Source organism: Schistocerca nitens, chromosome 6 (genome assembly GCF_023898315.1).
Source record: "Schistocerca nitens isolate TAMUIC-IGC-003100 chromosome 6, iqSchNite1.1, whole genome shotgun sequence".
Taxonomy (NCBI): Eukaryota; Metazoa; Arthropoda; class Insecta; order Orthoptera; family Acrididae; genus Schistocerca; species Schistocerca nitens.
Window position 1 is genome coordinate 327,489,241 of NC_064619.1, and position 24,793 is coordinate 327,514,033.

The following is a 24,793-nucleotide window of genomic DNA, read 5'->3' on the forward strand; positions in this document are numbered from 1 at the left end:
CCACACCTTATTCAAGAAAATTGCCTTTTTTTATTTCATCTCTCAGCAGTCTTCTGTTTTTATCACAGTGTTTGTCTGTACAACTATGTCCAAAACAAAATTAAATTATATAAGCAGTATTTGTCAATTTTCAGACATTAATACTTGATGGCAAAAGTGGTGCTCTTATCATAGATGAACCACTAATTGACACTGCAGGCTCTCAAACTGGAGGCCTCACTATTAGCATGGATGGAATGGGAAATGACGTGTTTTTGTATTGGAGTGCTGACTGTCTGGGACATGAAAAAGCCCAGGATGTGTATGCGTTCATGCCAAGTAAGTAAAAGGGCTTATGGATAGTGAAAATTGTTACTTCGTGTCTATGCTGGCTTCATCATTGAAAATGAATGTTGCGCTTAATAGGTTGCAAGTGCTTTTGGCTTCCATTCCATTGAAACAAATTTCTGATTTTAAAATTTATATCCTTAATAGTCATTGAATCTAATGTTTCATTGGCACCAGTGGTCACCACTTTCAAATGCTAATGTTAAAGGTAATGAGTTTTTTTAGTCATCACTTTCTGATAACAAATTGATATTATAGGTAGAAATTGTTTCCAGAATGACTTGTTCACTCTGAAGCTGATTGCTCACCGAGATGAAGCTTCCGGAGAGATTACAATTGTCTGCATGTTCATGACTCAAACTTTAGTCTTCTATGGACAGTACTCTTAATATCCCTCACAATCATATAAACCAAACACCAGCACAAAACAGTTGACAACATCTGTCTGCATCAACAGCATCAGCTTAAAAAAGGAAGCAAACATCTTTATTAATTTACTTATTTTTAACAGTGTCAGGTCTGAACCCAGAAAAATATGATTGTGGGGGAAGAATATTCATCATCTTGGAAACTGAAAAAATATTCAGGTGATAATAGTTCATTTGAAGACTGCAAAAGACAGTAATTTGGTTAAAATAGCTTTTATTTGACACAAATGGAAATTTTGAGAAGAAATAAAATCACACACCTATTCTCTGATGTTTGTACACAGTTGAACAGGGAGTGTGTTGTGCAGCCTATAGTCAAAATTTAAATTCTACTGTAATCATTCATACTGAAATGTGATTGCTCTTTGGTGATTTGAACATCAGTTTATGGCGTAGTGTAACTATCCAAAATTTTGAGATACTTAATGAATGTTGCAAGAGGTACTAGGATAAGAAAAACTAACATAAGATAGAGGAGAATTCGTAGAGGAGGACACTCAGTATTGACCATGTTTTTCATTGTCCAGATGTGTTATGAGGCAGATTTATTAATGCATGAGTCACTGGCATCACATTTGTACTATGAGTCTTAACAGTGATAATGACCGTATACAGTAGGTGCATGTGCATGTGCGTGTACTAGTTTGTGTGTTATACAAATATATCTATGAGAAGGCATCCAATTTAGGAGCTGGTTCAGAGTTTATGATGAATTTCAGAAATGGAAAATGTATAGGCAAAACAAATCATCAGTTGGAATATGATAGAGAAATGTCCTTGGTGGAAAATAAATAATGGAAGGACTAAAGGTAACAACTCACCATACATATGAGGTATTGGGTCATTGGTAGCCACATAAACAAGACTTAGAACATTATTAAACCTTAGGAAAATATTCCTGTAGAACTCTCTGACAGTGCACATGCGCACACACTTCCGCATACAAGTGCGTGCGTGCACACTCGTGCACACACACACACACACACACACACACACACACACACACACACACACACACACACACACACACACACACACACAGAGGTAGCAAGTTCACAGGGTAGGAATGTGGTACTGGTGAACTCACTCTAGTCCAGGCAGGGGGAGTTTGGTGTGGTGTGCAGTGTGGAACGAGAGAGGAGGATACAACAGAGGAAGAAGTAGATTGCTAAGAGGAGGATATGAGTGCAGGATGAGTGAAGTGGGAGCATGGAGTAGGGGTGGATGTGGGTGTGTGACAGAGATTAAGGTCAAATGGATTGTGGGATCAAAGGATGCATTGTATTGACATTTTCCGTCCATGTGATTCACAGAATCTGGTATTGGGGTGAGCAACCTGCTGTCTTGGGTTTTGAAGCAGTGATAGAATATGAGCATGTTTGCTCTGCCTCTGTCCATAGGCTCAGGTGAAATTTAAAATTGCAACATTCTAAGCAAACAGCACTATGTTACTAAATACTGTGTGGGACTTGGGAAACTATGGAGGTGTTGGCCATACTCTAGCAAGTGTGCAGAAGAGAAAGCCTATCAAAAGCTGCTCTTTTGAGATGGCAGAAGTGCCAAGAAGAGAGAGAGAGAGTGCAAAGTGAACCCTCAGCATGAGGCCCATCCACAATTAAAAACAAGGACAGTGTGCAACATCTGCACAATGTGCTACTCAGAGCAACCGTTAAATGTTCAAAAGATTACAGAATTGATAAAATGACTGTGCAAAGTGATAACTGAATAAGGTCAGGTATTGCCATCAGTTGAAAGCTGGATCACAACGATGCATTAAGTCATACATGTTTCGTGATCAGTGACCACCTGTCATTGCAAAACTTCCCCAACCTTCCTACAGGTGATCCTGGCAGACTTTTTCGTGTTCTCCCAAATGAAAACATCCCGAAAGGGCAACACCACAAGGCCATAGCAGAAACTTAATGCACTGCTTGGAGGACATTCTGGGAAGAGACACCCAGGTCACTTTCCCAAGTGTGTAAACTCATTGACAGAATTATGTAGATCCCAAAAGGTTATATTTTGAAGAATTTAAATTACTTGTAGTGATATCTTCAATACATTGTATGTTCCAGGCTTGTACTCCTCACAAATCCTGTACAACTGCTTTCACAGGTGACCATGTCTCTAACAAGACAGGATATGCCTGTTACAGCACTGGAATATGGTGTTCTGAGTGGGTTCATAGGACATGTCTTGCACCTAGGTCTTCCTTAGGTGTCAGACCCATGTGGGAAGGGCTGAGAGTACATGTAGCATAAGGATGGTCTAGTATATACAATACATTGAGTGTGAGGTGATACATAACACTGGGAGGGATGGGAGGATTAAGTGCAGGATGTTCCTCATTTACAGACATAGTGTAGTAGTTCCAGTCTGAGATCATATTGAGCGATGAGGGGGAAGAGAGCTCCTTTGCAGCTTGTTCATGGGAGCAATTGAAGGGTTAGGGGCATACATAGAAATGGGACACATGTGTGAAGGTCTTACTAAGACCTTCAACATGCTCTTCAAGGTATTATTTGTCATTACAGATGTGCCATTCATGGGTGCCCAGACTACATGAGAAAAACTTTTTAGTGTGGGGAGATGATAGCTACCAAAACTGAGATGCTGTTGATGGTTAGTGGACTGGACATGGACAGAGGTTTTGTGGAGCTGTTAGAGATTTAGTAAAATCTACATCTACACTCTGTAAACCACTGTGAAGTGCATGGTGAGAGGTACATCCTACGGTATCGGTTGTTATGGTTTCTTCCTGTTCCATTCACATACGGAGCTTGGAAAAAATGATTATTTAAATGCTTCCAACCATTTGCAGTTAATTTAATCAGGAGCAATATGTTTGGGGTTGTAGTATATTCCCAGAGTCAGTACCTAAAGCCGCCTCTTGAAACTTGTAAGTAGCTTTTCTCTGGATAGTTTGTGTCTATCTTCAAGAGTCTGACAATTAAGTTTCCTCAGCATCTCTGTGACACTCTCCAGTGGATCAAAGAAACATGACCCTTTGTGCTACTCTTCTCTGTATACATTCAATATCTCCTGTTATTCCTACATGGTATGAGTCCCATACACTTGAGCAATAATCTGGGATGGTTCATACAAGTTATTTATAATCTCCATTGTAGACTAATTGCATTTCCCTAGTATTCCCCCATTAAACTGAAGTCTACCACCTGCTTTACCCATGACAAGAGTCTGTGTGACCATTCCATTTCAAACCCCTGCAAAGTGTTACAAGCAGGTATTTCTATGGCTTAACTGATTGAAACATATACAAACTCTGCTGCAATCATTGCACAGTCTTTATAATGGTATGACTACTGACCAACTTTCACCAGTATGAAAGGCCATCGCGAAACTGTGGCCAAGAGCAAAGTAGACCAGCATACAGCTCAATGTGACGTGCTTGGTTTCAATGGTTGCGTCAGTACCCGAGCCGTCTGGTGCTCCCCTCCACCTCAAGCTTTTCTGAACTGTGCAAATGAGAGTTATCCTTACAACACCGCTCTCTACTCCCGAAATTATCCTTGCCTCAACCTATGGAAACCTACTGTCCCCACATGCTCCAACTAATAGTTTCCACTGTCTCTGTCATATCATTTCCTCCATATTCTTGTCACCACATCCTCTGCGTGTGTCACCCTCTACCAATGCACCAGCCCGTCTTTCTGCTTTCTCCTTTCTCCTTTTCTGCTCCCACTCCCCCCCCCCCCCATCTCCTCCCCACCTTCCTGCCCCACTACCTCTTGATGCTGTGCCTGTTGGCATTCTAGTCCCTGCACACTCTGCCAGACAGCGATATTCAATCCCCCTACCTATACCCTGCTGTACCTTCCCCTTCTCTTCCCCTTCCAGATTGCTGCTTCCATTCTACATAATAGTTACATTCTAGCCTGGGCTGCTGGAGGTGGCTGTCATGTGCATATGAGGTGTGGTTGCTTATGTGGACGAATGTGTGTGTATTTCCGTTTCTGATGAGCTCTTTGGTTGAAAGCTAATGTGTAAGTCTCTTTTCGTTGTGCCTGTGTACAATTCAACACTTCATCTTTACAATGAGTAGCAATGTGTCTTTATGTTGTTGATATTCCAACCTGAGGTTTCCATTGATTTCATTTGGTACATTTTTATATTTTCTCCTTTCATCAACTAAATTCAGTATCCCACTTGTTAGCAAAGTTAAATTCAGTATCTCATGTGTTATCCAAGGTTTCCCATTTGGCCTTGTCTTTTTTCCTTCTTGTTCTTCTGCAGCCTTAAAAACTGCATCTCTCAAAAGTACCTATTTGCCTTCTGTTGTGCTCCTTGCCCCTGCTTCAGTTAATCATTGCCTAATGGTCCCATTGAGACTTTCAAATGACATACAGAGTAGTAAAATGTAACTTTTTCCCCAAAATTATTGGTTCATAGCCCACTTACAGGATTTCAGAAGTTGCCAAAGATACAGAATACTTTTTGTTGTCAAGTCAGAGGACCCAATGAGACCTACTCCAGGGCCCATCCTGTCTCTCCATGGGCTTGTGTGGAGTTTTGCATATCAGTCATAAAAATTCCTGTTTCAACCCAACAAGCATAAAATAGCATGTTATTATTCAGTTAAAAGTGTAAGTATTGGACCTACATGTCAGATATAATGATCTTGAATGAGACCATTGAAATTTTTTGTCACTGATTCCATAATTTCATCATCTCCTTTAAAATTCAGATACATGACTTTCTTTATATATACTGTCACATAAAATTACCAAAGCTTTTTTTTAAAATCTTGGATGGTATTATAAAACATGAATCACTATGCGAGTATACCTGTTCCTGTAAAATTATGATCAAGATATACATCTGTATGGGATATACTGCTGTATACAAAAGCATAGCTTTGAGAAATGAAATAGTGAAGGCAGCAGAGGATCAACTAGGTAAAAAGAGAATAATTCAGACTTAAAGAAGAATGGAATAATTCCAATTCTAAAGAAAGCAGGTGCTGACAGGTGTGAATATATGATCCAATCGAAATGCTTCAGATGTTAAGAAATGTGGAATAATTCCAATTCCAAAGAAAGCAAGAGCTGATAGGTGTGAATATTATACAGCTGATCAGTTTAATAAGTCATAGTTGCAAAATACTGACGTGAATTCCTTGCAGAAGAATCGAAAAACTGGTAGAATTCTACCTTGAGGAAGATCAGCTATGGTGCCAGAGAAATATAGGAACACATGATGCAATACTGTCCCTAAAACTTATCTTAGAAGGTAGTTTATAGAAATTCAAACTTGAAAGAGCAGTTGAATGGAATGCATAGGGTCTTGAAAAGAGGTTATACGATGAGCATCGAAAAACGTAAAACAAGGTGAATGCAATGTAGTCGAATTAAATCAGGAGATGCTGAAAGAAGTAGATTGGTGAATGAGACATTAAAAGTAGATGGGTTTTGCTGTTTGGGCAGCTAAATAACTGATGAAGGCCAACTTAGACAGGGTAGAAAATCCAGATTGCCTATAGCAAGAAGAGCAAAAAATTAATTTGTTAACGTCAAATATAAATTTAAGTGTTAAGAAGTCATTTCTGGAGGTATTTGCATGGATTGTATCCTTGAACAGGTGTGAAGTGGGGATTATAAGCAGTCAGACTAGAAACAAATACAGGGTGTGGCAGAACAGACTAAGCAGCAGAGCAATAAAAAGTAAATCTGGATGTATAGAGAAAAAATGTTTTTATTTTCTAAATTAGTACAATATACCATTTTACATTCATTTAGTTTTGAAAATAATATCCTCAACATGGTGGCCGTCAGCATCAATACATTGTTGTAGACGATCCCTGAAGTTTCAACAACTCTTGCACACATATCACGGGGTATGGCATTCACTTCATCAATAATCAGCTCTTTTAACTCTGGTAGGTGTGAGGGCAGCTTTTGAAAACCTTTTCCTTCAGATGTCCCCAAAGAAGGTAGTCACATATGCTCAAATCTGGTGACCATGCAGGCCACCCGACGTCACCCCTCAAAGAGACAAGGCATCCCGGAAACATTTCTCTCAAAATATCAAGTGAAATTCGAGCTGTGTGCGCAGTAGCTCCATCCTGTTGGAACCACACAGGTTCCCCAGTCCATGTTCTTCAACAATCTCGTCCATTCAGGGTTGCAGAAAATTTTGCAACACTGAAACCTAACGTGTGGAATTCAGTCATGGTCATTCCTTCCTCAAAAAAGTAAGGGCCTACTACGCCAAATTGAGATATGGCACACCACACTGTCACTTTAGGAGAACGTTGTGGTCTTTCATGAATAATTCAGGGGTTATTTTCAGCCCAGCAACGAAAGTTGCACCCACTAAGATGAAAATGTGCCTCCCCACTACTGAAGAAAGCTGCATTCAGAGGGATCTGAGCAAGCATTTGCTCACACAGATTTTGATGGTTGGCACAGTCTGCTGGGCGTAATTCTTGAGCAATCATTATTTTGAAAGGATGGAATTTCAAATCATGTTGCAGAATCCTTCTCAAACTGTGGTCTGAAATCCCCAATGCAACAGCTTGTCTTTGAGCAGAACGTGGCAGCAATTGTTGAACTGCTGTTTCTCACCTGCTACACGTTTTCTGACCATCTGATGGATCTGCATTGGCGATGTGTATCTATTCTTAGTGTGCTACCAGTGTCCTCCAACTGCCAAACCCTGTTGCACGGAATGTTGAACTGTCGTCGAAAAGCTCGTTGTGTAGCGATCACAGATCTGTTGTTTTCATAATAAGTGTGAACGGCAAGACCATGGTGTACACTAGTCCAGACCATGTTGGCTATTGAAATGGGGTCAATAACTGAACAAAGACAGACCACGTGCAACTGCCTACCCTCACCACAGCCCCAGCAGTAATCGATAGAAACTTCTTAGTCGGTTCTGCCGCATCCTGTAGAAGCTTTTCAAGTGTGGTGCTATAGAAGAATGCTGAAGATTAGATCAGTAGATCATGTAACCAATGGATTGGCACAGAAATGAACAGGGGAAAAAAGAAATTATGATACAATTTGACTAAAAGAAAAGACTAGTTCATAGGACACATCATGTGGCATCAGAAATATTCCATTTATTTAGTAATGAAGGAGAGTGTGGGAGGTAAAACTTGTAGAGAGGCCACAGGGTTTGACTGCATTAAGCCAATTCATATAGATATAGGTTGCAATAGCTACACAGAGATGGAGGCTTAGCATAGGCAAATGTGTAGACTTGCATCAAACCAGTCTTCAGAGTGAAAGAACGCACCACCATTCTAATTGAATCAACAGGTGTCTGTCATACAAGATTATAATTTGTGATGGTTTGGATAAACTGTTTTGTATGAATATAGTGCAGGCCACGACTTACTTGTTGATGAGTGAATGCTGGCAAATGAGGGCAGAGAAAAGGATGGGGGATGGGGGGGGGGGGGGTATTACATAGTCTCATTTACAGATGAGAAAATGTTCATGTTGTGTACATATCCTCCAATTATTCTAAGAAATACAGCAACCAACCACTTATATAACTTTCTTAAAATAATGTAATCCACAGCCATGGACCTCAACAACCAGTAAAATGGATGAACTATTTTATATATTGCCTGCAAAACAAAGGAAATAATTCTGTGTTTGTTTTATAAGAGTTGTTTTACATAATGCAGGGCAGCCAATGTATCAGTGCTTCAAATTATTTAGATATGTGATCTGTGTGTATTTGATTTCAGATACACCTATACAAGTGCAGAGCAGAGCCAATATCTGCAAGCTGCGATTCAATGCCACATTAATAACAAAGCTGCTAGCATTGAGTCAGCATTTGGAACCACCTGGAGTGGCTGTGTATTCTTCAGGTACTTGGTGAAAGCCACTGCTTTTCCTTTTACACTTCTCAGATGTTGGTTTTAGCTTCTACTTCTTACGAAGTATTTGTGTAGCTTCAGTGATCAGCTGCCGATACACCGAAGACGTCAAAAACCTGTTGAATGTATTTTTATTATTATTAATTGCAGTTTACTTGGTGAAGTCCAAATAATTATTTTCTCTGCCACAACTGGTTTTAAAGATTTAAACCTGATCCCGCTTTTCATTTGATGCTGAGGTGCTATTGCAACACAGTTGGAGAGCCCCTGCAATGTTCGAATCTAGGGGAATACCAGTGAGTTGAGGTGTGATTGGGAATTTGGATTGAGGAGGGAGACTTGCTAGTGCAGTCTGTGCAGTTGTGCAAAGCTACTGTGCCAGAGTGGTTAGCACAACTATCTAGCGAGCAGGTGACTATGATTCAAATCCCATCCTTGGTACAAATTTGCATTCATTGCTTCAGTCTGCATATACAGGGTGGTCGGAAATTCCCGTTACAGACTTCTAGGACTTGTAGAGGGGAGTGAGTACATTGTGTTATGAATAGGAGCCCATGTCCAGAAATGTCATCCAACGAGACTACAAAGCGTCAAAGTTATAGGTGCGGGTGTATGTAAATGTACGTATACACAGGTTGGTTCCGTGATGATGTTACAGACTTTCTAGGATGATGGTGAACGATAAATGTATTAATTTGAAGTAAGGATCTCTGTACCAGAAATGAATGAGTCGAAAGTTATAAACGAAAACCATTCTGATACCTCTTCTGACAGTTGAATACATGTACCGGTTCTTGTGTTGCGAAGAGTGTAGGGTTGGTAACTTTCAGTGGTGGTAGTGTGGACAAAAATGAGAAAAAATGTCCAATAAACTTGGGCTCTAAAGTGCGTACCTTAACAGCTATGAACACTTGCTCAGTAGAGAGATGTGTTTCACATTAGCGAAGATGAACGAATGGTCATAGCTCCTCAGGTATGCAATTTAGAGCCCATGTTTATGGGACATTTTTTCTCGTTTTGTCCACACTACCACCACTGAAAGTTACCAACCCTACACTCTTTGCAACACAGGAACCGGTACTAGTATTTAACTGTTAGAGGTATCAGAATGGTTTTCGTTTATAACTTTTGACTCATTCGTTTCTGGTACAGGGATCTTTACTTCAAATTAATACATTTATTGTTCTCAATCATCCTAGAAAATCTGTAATATCGTGACGGAATCACCCAATGTATACGTACATTTACAGATGCCTGCGCCTATAACTTTGTCGCTCTGTAGTCTCGTTGGATGACATTTCCGGACATGGGTTCCTATTCATAACATGATGTACTCACTCCCCTATACAAGTCCTAGAAGTCTGTATCAGGAATTTCCGGCCACCCTGTATACATCAAAAATGTATGAAGCTCGAGAAGGTCTTTGGAACCATGTAGTTTCATTTGATTACCAGTAACTGTTTTGGTAATTCGCATTGATGAAGAAAGATCTTGGGGAGCAAAATTTAGCATATCTGTGAACACTTAAATTTATAACGTGACTTCATAATATTTAGCTATCATGGGAGAATGTGAGTGAAGAGTTTGGTATTTGAAGTAAGCAAATTAAATTATTTTGTGCTTTGGATATATAATTTGAAATATGAAAGAACTCTTGACAGTTGATGTAGCAATATATGCCTTGAAGTAGAGGAGTAACAGCATACAAGTTTTTAATAATATTGTCAGACATATACTCTACAATATAGGTTCTAAATATTAAAAAAAATAGACTATGAAGAGCGAAAGGAGGCATACTGGATTGTTTTGTTTTTGCATGTGATTTGTAATTTGTAAACTCAATCCGAAGTCTTTACCATAGGTCTTCTGTAAGGTTTAGTCACTGGAGGTTGTAAGGCTTCATTCTTAGTGTAAGTTAAGTTACTACAATAATATTGCAGTGTAACTATAGAATTTTCTTTCACTTTCAGAGGATTACAGGGCTTTTGAATATAACAACACAGTTAATGGGTCTACTGAATTGCAAAATTACATTGATAAACATCCAGACTTTTGGGAAATGTACGGAAGGCAGAAGATTCTGGGAAAAGAAGCTGAATTTGAGGGAGAGGAACTTGCAGAGAGTGAGCCTAATTTCAGATTGAAAGGCAGCTCATCTCACATTCCAGAAAGTGAGCACAAAAATACTCAGGACCATTATTTAAGAGGGCCATACCAAGTCATGAATCGTGGTCGCAACAGGAAGCCCAGTAGCCATATGTTTATTGGAGAAGATGAGGAAACATTGCCAAGTTACAATGGAAATAATGACTATCCAGACGTGAGGAAACATGGTATCAGTTTGCCAAGACAACATAAATCAAATTCAGAATGGAGACATGAGTGGCAGAACTCACCTATCTCAACACAGGATGAGAGAATAGTTGACAAGCATAAAATCAATAATTATCAGAATATGAACTCACCTTCTGATGTTCTTGAAAATTCATTGCCAACCCATGATTCAGATTATGACTTGATGTATGACCCAGCAGCAGAAGACTCATTAACTGTTCACCCAAGACAGAGGGATGAAAGAAGTAGTCAGCAAACTGAACTAAATCAGAAACAAAAAATCCAATCTAGTGCAGATGTTCTTGGAATACAACGGCTCACTTCTGCAGGTGTGTTAATTGATGCTCATGTCTTAATTTTATGAAACTGGTTTATACTAATTTACTTAAAAGTTTAAATGTAGGTAATAAAGAATTATATTAAATTTTTAAATTATTATAGAATTTTTACTGAAATAAAAATGTGGGATTTACTAAATCTGTTGAAACTGTACCTTACCATTCTTAGCACTGTAACAAATCTACTCCAGCTCCCACAAAACTGCTACTCTATGAAAGAACCACTAAAAACACAGACTGTGAAGAATTTCATGAAAAGCTAATTGCATTTCAATCAAGAAACTACACACATTTTAAGCAGAAAACCTGTTAATGGAGCCATTAGCCACTGAATTTATTTTATTATGCTGTTACAGTTCAAAAAGCTTTATCAATTCTGTAACAGATATATCAAGTAATTAGATGTGGCTGTCTACCGAGGGCAGGCAGTTATAATAGCAAGCAAAGTTACCCATAAAGCTGTTGTTGACTACAAATACACCTGTTTGATGTTACTGATTGTATTGACTTTGAATCAGTGTTATTTGATCATAGCCAGGACTCTCCTGAGTTATGGCTTTCGAAGTCATGTTGAGGATTCCCTTATATGCCATATGCCATTCTTGTTTTAAAGTTTATTATCTTGATAGGCATTACTTTTGCCACTATTTTAGGTATACAGACTGGTTATAATTAAATTTACCATTTATTCACCATAGGGGCACCCAACTTTATAGGAATCATGTTCGGAATGTGTCTTGCAGGATTTGCGTTCTTAGTAGTGTTCGTGTCTTGACTTGCCTTTAGGTGCTGGTTCTGGTACAGTGACATGAGGTTGAAACACAAGCATCAGTGTGCATTACAGTTGCAGACAATCAGCATGGGTTTGTACAAGGTGAGCAAGGCTTTACTCATAAAGCTGCTTAAAAAAACAACAGCAACGGTGCTGCTGTTCTTTGCGGAGTATTGGCACATGCTGGGGTTGAAGAACATGATTTGGAAGTTTGAAGTATCTGGCGATTCGGAAATCATTCCCCAGAGAGGCCAACAGCCAGTTTCACCACAGATTGTTGAAGACATTACTGTTACCATGGCAAAGAATGCTGAATGTAGTGTGCTATCTTCAAGCAGTACACAATCTGTGTCACAACAGCTGAACTTTCTATGGTCCACCATTTGAAAAGAGCTTCAATTAATTGTATATGCTCATCTCATTGAGGAATGTTTGTAATCTGGAATGCAAACATGGTATGCAATTAACAAAAGTTACCCTCTCATAGAAGTTAAAATTTGTTTCTTTCAGTGTTTCGTTTGTTATGTCTCTTCTGCATGTCCTTACAAATGTTTCCACAAAGTTTCATTGTTCTATGATTGTTTATTTTTCACAGGGGCTATCTCAAGTAGTGAAAGTTTAATTATTACCACACTGTAAAGGAGAATATTGTGATGGACCAGTAGGTCATTGCCATGTATTTCACATCAGTTTTGTAAATAGATATTAATTTTGACACTGGAAATTTTGAGAATTCTACCACCTATAATGAGCAGATAAATAGATGAGTGAAATGCTCTATTATATTTTTGAATGACATCTACTACAACTTGTTTGTTATGCCTCAATTCCTACTCAATACCCATTCTGTAGTCCTTTAACAGTCTCTGCTTTTTCTTTTCCCTAACAGTACCAAATAACATTGACAGTTTGCAAATGTCCAAAGGGCTCATTATTTTGGCAGTTGATCCAGTTGGCATCATTGGGTTTGCGTGGATGTAAGCACCTCTCAAGCCATCAGATAGTAAGATCACCAATGCACATGATCATGGTGATAGGATCAGTCACTGAAGTACTGTGTCCTTTTGAGACTAACAACTGGTGGTACACCCATGGATTATTTTGTTTTAAAATACACCAGGAGAAACTAAAGAGAGACTTCCTGAAATAAAAGTTTTTTTTTTGTGATTTCTAATAGAATTCAGCAATAAGATGTTTTTTCTTAGGGATTAAAAGATGTGACATCTAATGATAGCATATCTTTCTAACCTTAATATTCTTGTGCAGGATCTTATAAAATATTGCCAAACAAATCCTAAGAAAGTACTCAGTTTGTTGATATGGTATGTGCATCAAGGATCCTGTTCAGTCAGTGTTCAGATGTGACTTATTTTCTTCATTTCTGAGTGTTACTGGCCATCCTGGCTGGCTTTCATTTTCAAGAGTGTTTCTCTTGTGTCTGAACTCATTAAATCATCAGCAGACTGTTGTTCTGGAACTTGAAGAGTCGTCAAAAGTCAGCTGCATGTGTATCAAATACTGATTTGCATTCTATCCTGCATTAAAATCAAATGTAGAAATAGCACCAGTTAAGTGCCATTGATGGGTTACTCTAAGTGACATACATAGTGAAACCTGCTGGCTGACCAAGCTGAAACTTGAATGATTTCTTAACTATGAGTGCCACTGCTAATCACCTTTCTTGAGAATGAAACAATCAAAAAACACAGGAAATCTCAATACTTTCAGAGAGACCTTCAAAGCTTACTGAAAAAAGGGCACCTCTTCCCCAACAGCATGTGTTATTGTTGTGGTCGTCAGTCTGAAGACTAGTTTGATGCAACTCTTCACTCTACTCTATCCTGTACAAGGTTCTTCCTTTCTGAATAATTACTGCAACATCCACATGTACCTGATTACTGTATTGCTCTGCTGGTCTCCCTCTACAATGCGCCCCGCAATTCCCTTCATTACCAAATAAATTTGTATTAAATGTTAAGAAGCTACTCTTTTTCAAAAATTCTTTTATTGCTATAGCCATCCTGCATTTTATATCCTCTCTACTTTGGCCAGCATCAATTATTTTGCTGCACAATTATCGAAACTCATCTACTACTTTTAGTGTCTCATTTTCTAATCTAATTCCCTAAGTCTTGCCTCTATCTTCCTTTCTTTATTTTATTTCATCTTCGCCTCCCCCCCCCCCCCTTTATCTCTCTCTCTCTCTCTCTCTCTCTCTCTCTCTCTCTCTCTCTCTGTGGACTGCACAAGGCTCCAAAAGGAGGAGGAAAAATTCTCACATGCCTTCTTGCCAAAAGGCTTTCTGAGGCTTACCATTGACATACAGACAAAAACGTGATGTGTCTCACCATGTAATACACTCCCAGTGTTGCATACTCTGCTGTTGATTTCTGTTCAACCACTGTAATTGGGCCACATTCTGGACAGTGGAACTATCTGATGAACGTCCATGTGATGCAAATCCCTCTGCCGCATCCACTGGAAAATGGGATGGGAGGACCGTAATTGATTTCTTACAGTGGAGAGGAATTTCTGTCTACAAGCTGAGACACAGTATTGGTTTGTTGTAAGTGTCCTTTGACTGAGATTCTGACACAAAAGTCTTGTTGACTAGATTTTTTTTTTTTTTTTCAATTTAGGTAAATCACTGTGACAGTATATGGCATTATATCTGTGAAATTTGCTACGTACTTCTCTCTGGTATGCCCGAAACCAAGTACCCCTTTTATCATTCTGGCACACAAGCATTTTGGTAACATTGCTCATGTTGAACAGGATATGCATTCATCTTTAACACTTTGGTGACACTCTGACCACTAGTCTACATTCTCATGCAGCTGCGAACTATTCTGCTTTTTCTCATCATATACAGATCTCTGACGTTATGCTGTGGCCAAGCGGTTCTAGGCACTTCAGTCTGGAACCGCGTGACCACTACAGTCGCAGGTTCGAATCCTGTCTCGGGCATTGATGTGTGTGATGGCCTTAGGTTAGTTAGATTTAAGTAGTTCTAAGTTCTAGTGGACTGATGACCTCAGATGTTAAGTCCCATAATGCTCAGAGCCATTTGAACCATCTCTGATGTTACCCTTGATAAAACTGGTGACTAAATGTTCAGCTGATGAACTGAAATATAGTATATCCTTCAAGGCAATGTGCATAAAATTAAGTGACCTTCTATTATTTGTTTTTTTGTTTCTAAGTTTTGTATATAATGCATATGACATTGTTTGTTCTTGAAGTACAAACTTTTTTCTATATTAAATTATATTTCAAATAATTATATTTTTTACAAAATATTTTCACAGGTGTGTTATCAACACCAACTGTAATTGCAAGTGACACTGAAAGCATTGATGTTATTTTTGCTACTTACTGGATACAGCCATCTCCCAATGTTAATATTCTGTCAGCAAAACAGATTGAATGTATAGAGAAAAAACTTCAAGGTATGTCAATGAACGTTTGCTGAAGTATAATTACAAAAGCCAGACTTTTATCAACATTTGTGTCGTTTTAAAATTGTGCACCAGATAAGTGCTCAAACCCATATCTCTGCTGACACTTACAACATCTGTATACCTTTCCAATTTGTATCTGAGATATGAAATCCTAGCTTAACAAACCAATTATTACAACTCAACTTTCCAAATATGATACAGTTATAGAAAACTGTTTGTGTAGTTCAGCATTATTTACAGCCATTTTAGCACATGAGTAGATAAACTGGAAGGGGGGTGCTATAATGTAGTCAAGTTTTGTTACTTAACTGCGCTCATGATGACTTGAAGTTTATTGGTAAACTCAGTCTTGTTATTTTGATTTAGGGGTTCCACTTCATTATATATGGAAATTAAAACACTCTACTGAATTATCAATTCGTTATTTCTCTGTGCGGTGACACATGATAGCTATTTTTCAAAAGACAGAACTACCACTTTGTTGCATTACAGTAAATATCAAAAAAGCTCTCAACGACAATACAATGATTGAAACAATCAACATTTATTTTGTGTATTTGAAAGACTACAATAAAGTTTATGTGTTCAAAGGCTAAGAAACAACAGAACTGACATAAGTATGCATTTGAGGTGCTGAGAACCATAAGGAACTAAAGCATGATGTACAACAGGCTCTAGATACTGGCTCCCAGGTTGATGTCATATTCCTCGACTTTCAAAAAGTGTTCGACTCAGTTCCTCACTGTTGCTTGCTACAAAAAGTGCGCTCTTACTGTCTATCCAATGACATATTCGGCTCGATAGAAAGTTTTCTAACAGACAGGAAGCAGTATGTCGTCTTGAATGAGGTAACTTCAACAGAAACAAGAGTAACTTCAGGTGTGCCCCAGGGCAGCGTAATAGGTCCTCTGCTTTTTACGATTTACATAAACAATCTGGTTGATGGTATTGACGGTGACCTTAGACTATTTGCCGATGATGCTGTAGTCTACAGGAAAGTAGTATCACGCGAAATTTGTGAACAAATCAATGAGGTTTTGCAGAAAATAAATGCGTGGTGTAATGACTGGCAGTTATCTCTCAATATTAGTAAGTGTAACCTACTGCGTATAACAAGGCGAAAATCCCCATTAATGTATGAGTACAAAATAATGGTCAGTCTTTGGAAGCAGTAACATCAGTCAAGTATCTGGGTGTAACTATTAGAAATGATCTCAATGGAATGATCAGATTACACAAGTAATGGGTAAGGCGAACTCTAGATTTCGGTTTATTGGTAGAATCCTGAAGCGATGCAGTCCTTCAACAAAGGAAATAGCTTACAGTACGTTAGTTCGTCCAGTCTTAGAGTATTGTTCGTCTGTATGGGACCCTTACCAGTTGGGTCTGATTCAAGAGATTGAGAAGGTCCAAAGAAGAGCGGCAAGATTCGTGACTGGTACATTTAGCCATCGTGAGAGCGTTACAAATCTCATAGAAAGTTGAAGTGGGACACACTTGCAGAAAGACGACGCACTAAACAGAAGGGGCTGCTCACTAAATTCCGAAATCCAATCTTCACCGAGGATGTAGAGCTTATATTATTACCACCAACTTTCAAATCGCGTAATGATCATCATTCAAAGATAAGGGAAATAAGAGCTCTTACTGAGGCGTTCAGACAGTCGTTTTTCCCTCGCGCGATCCGCAAGTGGAACAGAGGGGGGGAAATATGACTTTGGCGCAAACTGTGCCCTCCGCCACACACCGCTTGGTGGCTAGCAGAGTATATGTGTAGATGTAGATGTAGATGTAGATGTGTGCATGCTCCTCACAATTGTTGATCTTACAGAGAACCAGCTTTATCTCTGGTGTAGACCCACACTGTATATATGAACATTCACAAAAAGCTGTCTCACCAATTTTTCTGACATTTACTTCCATATGGACTCAGCGCACAAATTTTCATTGTTGTAAGAGTGCTCACTGGCTACACAGGTGCCTATTTCTTCATAAAAGCTGGAAGCTCGTAAAGAAATTTCCCACCATAACCTCACCTTCCGTGGATTCAGCATTCTGGTCAGTAAATTGGATGCTGAGAAATTCAGAACATCTAAGAGTATTAATGACCTCACTATCCAACCAGAAGTCAATGTGTATGAAAACAGTCTATATTTCAGAAATTTTACAATGATTACTTTTTCAACAGATTACCAGAAACTGTTGTTTAAAGTGATGTACTATTCACTGGAATCTCAGGAGGCCACCATTTTCCATTAACCATGTCAAGGGATATCACCATTTGTCATTTCACCACAGACTTGCAAAACCTAGTGCTCAAATATGTAGGTGGAAGGCAAATATCAACCTTGAAACAGAGAGACTTAACAAAAGTATTAAATTCCATGCCTGAAGTGGACAGACAGTTTCATCTGAACCTCTAGTCACATAACACTGGTGATGATAACAAGGACCACAAAGTGTTGAAATAGGTGGGGGTGCAGTCAGTATTGGTTCTTTACATTCTGGTTCTAGTTTCACATTAATTAAAAACTTTACATATGTCAAAAAGACACTATTTTCATTAGCCTATGTATGAAAATTTTGTGAATTAACATTAATATTAATAATCCAAAATATTAACTAAAATTTCATAACATAAGTGGATACATTAGTTTTTCATAGGAAGTATAGGATGTTTAGACATGGTTAAAAAAACAAGTCAAAACTATGAGACAGGTTGTTTGCCTACAAATTTGATTTTCACAAAAATCTATTTTTCTCAAAACATCATGTCTGTGCTTTGAACTCTTACGGTTCTCAGTGCCTCATTTACTCTGTTTATTATCTATGGTTATGTGCCAGAAATTTCCTGAAGATTACAATTTTTAATACACTAGTTTCATATGGGAGACCACTGTTATAACAAAAATCATACTTTTTAGCAATGACAAATTTAATGCTGCAAAATGTAGGGTATATCAGTCAAAAATTCTCAACTTCACAGTTTTGTTTACATTTCTATAATCATATGAATTATTTTCATTGAACTTTTTTATGTAATTGCAATCAGTAAACTGAATAAAAGGTAATGAATAATAATCATTATTTTTAATCCTTCAAATAAAGTTTTGTTTGTTTTGGGTGATTTCGAACTTTTCAGAATACAGTTAATAAGAAATAAGAATAATAAAAAAAATTGTTGTACATTATCACAGTTTTGATGGATTTCTACCTGTTTTTTAATGTATATATTCCAAAAGGTAAAGAACAGAATAATGGACTTCAGTTATGAAATATTATGCTTACATGTTTTGAAAAAATGACAATTAAACAGATTATTCTCAAATTAAATGTAGTGTTGTGACAGCAGTGGGGTAAATGTATTGAGTAAATTGTCAGTAAACATGGATCATAAACTACTGAACTGGAACTGTATTGAATAGTATCCAGCAAATGTGGCATTGGTCTGTTCATATAGCCAATTTGGCTATTTCTTGCTCCCTTACATACTGCAGAATCAAATTATTTTGTTAGAGCATACCTCATGGGCCAACTTGAACCTTCATATTGCCACTAGTTTCTCTCATTTAATCTATGTAGAATTTTCTGTTAGTTGTAACAAAAATATAATTTTTATAACAAATTATTTAAAAATCATAGTTTCTAATTTTAAAGATCTTCTCCATTTATTTACTGCACAGATTCTACTTGCTATTTTTGGTGTTAGAGTAAAATATTCTGCTTGTTTCCATTTTGTTATTGTATATTGCTGAGTCAACTGACATTTTTGTCTGAATGGGTATCCCGTGACAAATTTCCAAACTGTTTGGAAAGTTCCTTCTTCTCTATATGTGATGAGATAGAAATGTCAAAGAGATGGATCTCTAACATATATTCTGTTGTTTCATTGGAACATATTGTGGTGGGGTGCTATCTTAATTAATTAATAGCATCATGAAACATGGTGGTCAACTTATGATATGGTGAATGTCAAAGGATTGTTATACAAGTTGCAACAGACAAGTGAAAAACTGGGAACTTCCCTATAATTTCAAAGAGTATAGTCTGGATGAACAAAAGAAGCAGAACAGAACATATGATTTCATTTGCTCAGAAACAGAATTTCAAGGTCAGTGAGAAAAGAGAGTGTAGGTGAAAAGGGAAATGGAAGGTTAAGGAATCTAAAATTCATTATGTGATGTAAAGAAACTGAAATCAGAGAAGTCAGTGCAAAATATGAACTTAAAATATATTTAATAATCTATGTCAAAGCGGCAACAGTCAACTGATGAGAAAAGGAGTAGCATTGAAATAACAGCTTCCAGACATTGCAAATGAAAAAGTTTGAGACATCATGAAAAACTGGATATTAAAGTTTATCAATAGTGTAAAGAAAAGATAGACTGCTACTTACCATAAACATTACATGTTAAGCTACAGACAGGCACAATTAAAAGACACTTACGTGTTAGCTTTCGGCCATAGCCTTAGTCAGCAAAAGAAGAGAAACATATACACATTCATTCACACAAGCAAGCACACCTGACACATGTATGGCCATAATCTCCAGCATCTCAAACCAGAATCAGATTCTCGTCTGAGCTGCCAGAGTTAATGGTCATCTGTGCGTGAGGTATACTTTCTTATGTGAATGAATGTGGGTGTGTGTTTCTCTTACTTTTTCTGATGAATACAGTGGCTGGAAGGTAACGTGTGTCGTTTAATTGTGTCTGGCTGCAACTTAAAGTGACATCTTTACGATAAGTAGCAATCTGTCTTTTCCTTACATTGTTGATATTTCAACCTGTAGTTTCCATTATTTGATTTTGGATATTAAAGCTCAGTTTTCATCAAACTTTACTGAGTGTGCAAAGATTGACTCATGTTCAACAGCTCATCAGGTACTATTTATTTATTTATTCATCTCCTTACTAGATAATCTGACTCTTGTGCAAAATTAGAGTTGATGTAATCAATAAAGAGTCTGCCTCTGTCATTGGCCGGTCATCATGTCTAATTGCCATTTGGAGGATAGGGGTTTGATTCCCAGTTCTGACAGAGATTTTTCCTTCACAACATTGACTGCAAGAGAAGTATACGGACCAAATCCGAAGGCTTTTGTGGCAGAGGATGACATGACAGCCAGTCGGCATTGAGTGGTGTTCAGAGCATGATTGTGGAACTATGTTTAAATAATGAATAAGAGTGATGTACAATTGTAGGAGGACTTCAGCATACTGGGCAAAAGAGTTCTCATCACTGCAAATATGTCATCCATTGGCGGCTAGGCTGTATGGGAGGAATTTTTTTTGTGTCGAAAGGATGGCAGCTGTTTCAAATGCAAGTACTATTGGTGGTTAGAGGGTTTGCTGTGAACAGAGGTGTGGGTGAAGCCATCAGAGAGGCAGAAGTTAATGTCCAAGAAGGTGGTGTGTTGGTTAGAGTAGGGCACAGTGAAGCATGAGGCAGAAAAAGTGACAAAGTTGTGAGAGACTGTGAATAGGGTGTCTTGCTCCAGCATCCATATCATGAATTTATCATCAATGAAACTGAACTAGTCTAAAGGTTGGGAGTTTTGGGAGGCTAGGAAGGTTTCCTCTAGGTGGCTCAAACAGGGTGGCATAGGAAGGTGCTATTAAGGTGCCCATGACTGTGCTGCAGATTTGTTTGTACACCTTTCCTTCAAAGGAAAAAGTAGTTGTGGGTCGGGATATATTGTTAAAGTGTATAAGAATGAAGTGGTGGTTTTGAAGTCTGAATGGTGTTTGGAGAGGTAGTGTTTGATAGCAGCAATGCCATGTGCATGAGGAATGTTGATGTATAAGGCGACAGCGGCAGTGTCAAGTAGGGATGGAAAGATGGTGAAGGAATTGGTTAATATCTTTGATGTAGGAGGCTACGTTTAGGCTAAGTTTTCAGCACTTAGTTGACGTGTTGGTAAAGAAGAACGGAAATTCTTTCAGTGGGAACACAATAGCCAGCCAGCTATAATGAGGCTTCCAGTATTACTGAGTTGCGGATTTTGGGGAGCATGTAGAGGTGTATGTACAAGGTGTTGTTAGAATGAGGAAGGATGTAGGCTCTGGAGAGAGGTTCTGGGAAGGACCTGCAGATTTCAGTAAGGATTAGAGATTATGTTAGATTAAGGCCTTCTGTCAGGTAGAAGTTTCAGTCCTATCCATATACATCACCTTCAGTCCTACATCCAGGTTTAACTATGGTTACTTGTCAGAGACCCGCCCTCCTTCTGCTAATCTGTGCAGTGGAAACCTTTTTTAGCTGCCAATCCCTCCATCAAAGTCAGTCTAATCCAAACATTGAACCTTGCCTCTCCCAGTTCATACCACCATCCAACCACGACACTCCCTGCTCTCACCTAACGACCCCCTTGTCACCTTTCAGGAATTCCTTACATCCAACTTGGCTTCACCATCCTTCACCAGGTCTCTTCCTAAGAACACTAACCTTCTAGCAGAACAAAGGGCAGTGATGCGCAACCTGAAAACAAATCCTGACCTAATCACCCTCCTTGCAGACAAAGGCTCCACCACTGTCATGATTAGTGATTACCTGAAAGGAGGCCTGTGCCCGCTGTCTGATTCCTTCACCTACAAGCTCTACCAGAGTGATCCCGTCCCAGATGTCCTTCATGCCTATTGAAATCCGTAGGCAATTCTTGAACCTCTCGCGAGTCCACCTCCCTCCTCACCACAACTCACCCCACACACACACCTCCTACCCTGGGGTAAAACTAAATTCTCTGAGGAGTAAAACTGAAAATTGTTCATGAAATTAAATTTCTTTTAAAAGACTGTTGCAATCTGTATTAATAAACTGCTATTGCACAACCCAGTATCGGTTGCAGATTGCTTACCTAATGGCTTTCAGGGCCATCAAAAATTTGATTTTTCAATATTTCATTTGAGTATTGAGCTAACTTAAAAATTTAAAAAGCTCTCATAACTGACGATGTGCAAATACCTAGACTGTATTCAATCAGTATTTGAGAATGAGAACACTTAGCGACTTTCAACAAACTTCACACATAGTTCAAAGCTTTATGAAATCAAACAATGGAAAATCCAGGATGGAATGTAATGACACCATGGAAAGGAAAGTTGCTACTCACTATATAGCGGAGATGCTGAGTTGTGATAGGCACAACAAGAAGAATGTCACAAATATAGCTTTCAGCCAGTAAGGCCTTCATCACACTGAGTGTGGCCTCAGTTGCAGTCTTATGTGTGTGTGTGTGTGTGTGTGTGTGTGTGTGTGTGTGTGTGTGTGAGTTGCGTTTGCTTGAGTGCTTATGTGTACCTTTGTCATCTAATTTTGACGAAGGCCTTACTGGCCAAAAGCTATATTTGTGACAGTCTTTTTGTTGCGCCTATCACAACTCAACATCTCCACTATATGGTGAGCAGCAACTTTCCTTTTCACGGTGTTGTTACAAAGCTTTGTGAAACTTTTTCATGCTGACACCACCCTCAAAATGGTGAAGGGAAAATAGTTTATCACTTAGTACATTTTCTCTTTTCATTCAGTAAAACTGTGACATCGGGCGTGACTATTTAGTTTATTATTTCTTTACTCCTACCTCTATTCGCAACATAGTTTGCGTACAGTATCCACATATAACACTGAATGTACCTGCAAAATTATATCATTGTACAACACACAGTTGAGGAAGCTATGACATCATAAACATTTAGATGCATGAAAATCTAGCTTTCACTTTAAACAGAGCACAAATTACCCAGACCATACTCATCCAGTGTTTCAGAATGAGAGCACTTAGTAACTTCCAACAAATTTTATGCATAATTTCAAATCTTTCCTAAACTCTCTCTTGCTTACACACTTAAAGTCAAATATTTAACACATTATCTCATTTGTGAAGTAATTGGATGTTTGAAATTGTTTTGTATATGGGAGCTCAATTCTTTAAACAGTCAGGGGTTTACTGGTTATAACTATTTGGTTAGACGAACAACATTTACATAAGTTACCAATAACTACTTTTTTTTCCCCGCAAATACGAGCCTTAACACATGACACCATGTGTTGGAGGTCGCAGCTTGTGAAACAAAAAACACAAATGGTATCTTCCTCACATAGCCCACCCTTTACACACTTCCTTAGAAATTGGGACCATGCATCTGTGACAGTAAAACTGATAAATATATATCATATGTGCCTAAATATCTCATTAAAGTGCCTTCTCCGAGTTGTAGATAGTTCCCCCAGAAGACCACGAATTGCTTCATTATTCAGTTTACAACAGTAAACAAACTGACAGCACAACATATCAGTAACGCTAATGGCTATGGTCAGACACAAAGCACTGGCCATCTGAAGTCTTCCATTTTTAAGAAATGAGGACTCCAGCAATCAAGTGGTTTACAAATGGTAAAAGGTATAGTGCTTGTATCTTAATTTTGATTTTAAATGGGGATGCAGGATATGGGTAGTTGTACAGAAGAAGTGTGTTTCATAACATGTGTCTCAGTGTGAATAGTTGGTTTTCTTTTCTGAAAAGGAGTTGAAGGTAGCACTAGCGATGTACTGAGAATTGCTTCAACATTCTATAATACAACATTGTTAAAACGAAGCAGTACCAATTGTGTCACTGACTCAATAGTGTGTTGTTCAATGAAACACTTACAAAAACTAGATATTATCTATCTTCCATTGTTTTAAAAATAAAAGTGTTCAAAGAAAATTATTTTTCTTTCTAAAGCTAGTTAGGCTCTAGTGTTGATGATTGAGAGTTAGGGGGGAGGGGGAGCTTAGGGGTACCAGATAATATCTGGTTACAGTCAGTCTAATGGTCAAAATCCACAAACCCAACAATCCTGGACACCCCACTGTAGCTTGCCATCATTTTTGCACTGAAAGAATTTCCACTCTTGTTGACCAACATCTCTAACCAAACCCCTGAAACCTAGCATCCACATCAAAGATACTAAGCACTTCCTTTACCCACTTTTCACCGTGCCCACCCCTTTACCTCCTGGATCCCTTTCATCACTTTGATGCCATCTCCCAATACATTATCAATATTCCTCATGCACATGGGCTTGTCACTATCAAACACTACCTCTCCCAATGTTCTTCAGATTCCAAACTGACCACCTCTTTCTTTATACACCCAATCAACTATATCTTGATCCATAACCACTTTTCCTTTGAGCGGAAGGTACACAAACAAATCCATGGTACAGCTATGGGCACCTGCAAGGCATCTTCCTATGCCAAACTGTTTCCGGGCCTTGCATTTCGATAGCTGACATCCC

General features: G+C 38.4%; 1 protein-coding gene across 1 annotated transcript in view; it reads left to right on the plus strand.

Annotated features, from left to right (window-relative positions):
- Nucleotides 1–24,793, plus strand: part of LOC126262915 (uncharacterized) — an 86,232-nt gene that overhangs the window by 57,882 nt on the left and 3,557 nt on the right. Inside the window, exons 8-11 of the mRNA XM_049959829.1 lie at nt 135–318; nt 8,476–8,601; nt 10,581–11,273; nt 15,363–15,503. Of these exons, the coding sequence (XP_049815786.1) occupies nt 135–318; nt 8,476–8,601; nt 10,581–11,273; nt 15,363–15,503 (1,144 nt within the window). The remainder of the gene's footprint in view (nt 1–134; nt 319–8,475; nt 8,602–10,580; nt 11,274–15,362; nt 15,504–24,793) is intronic.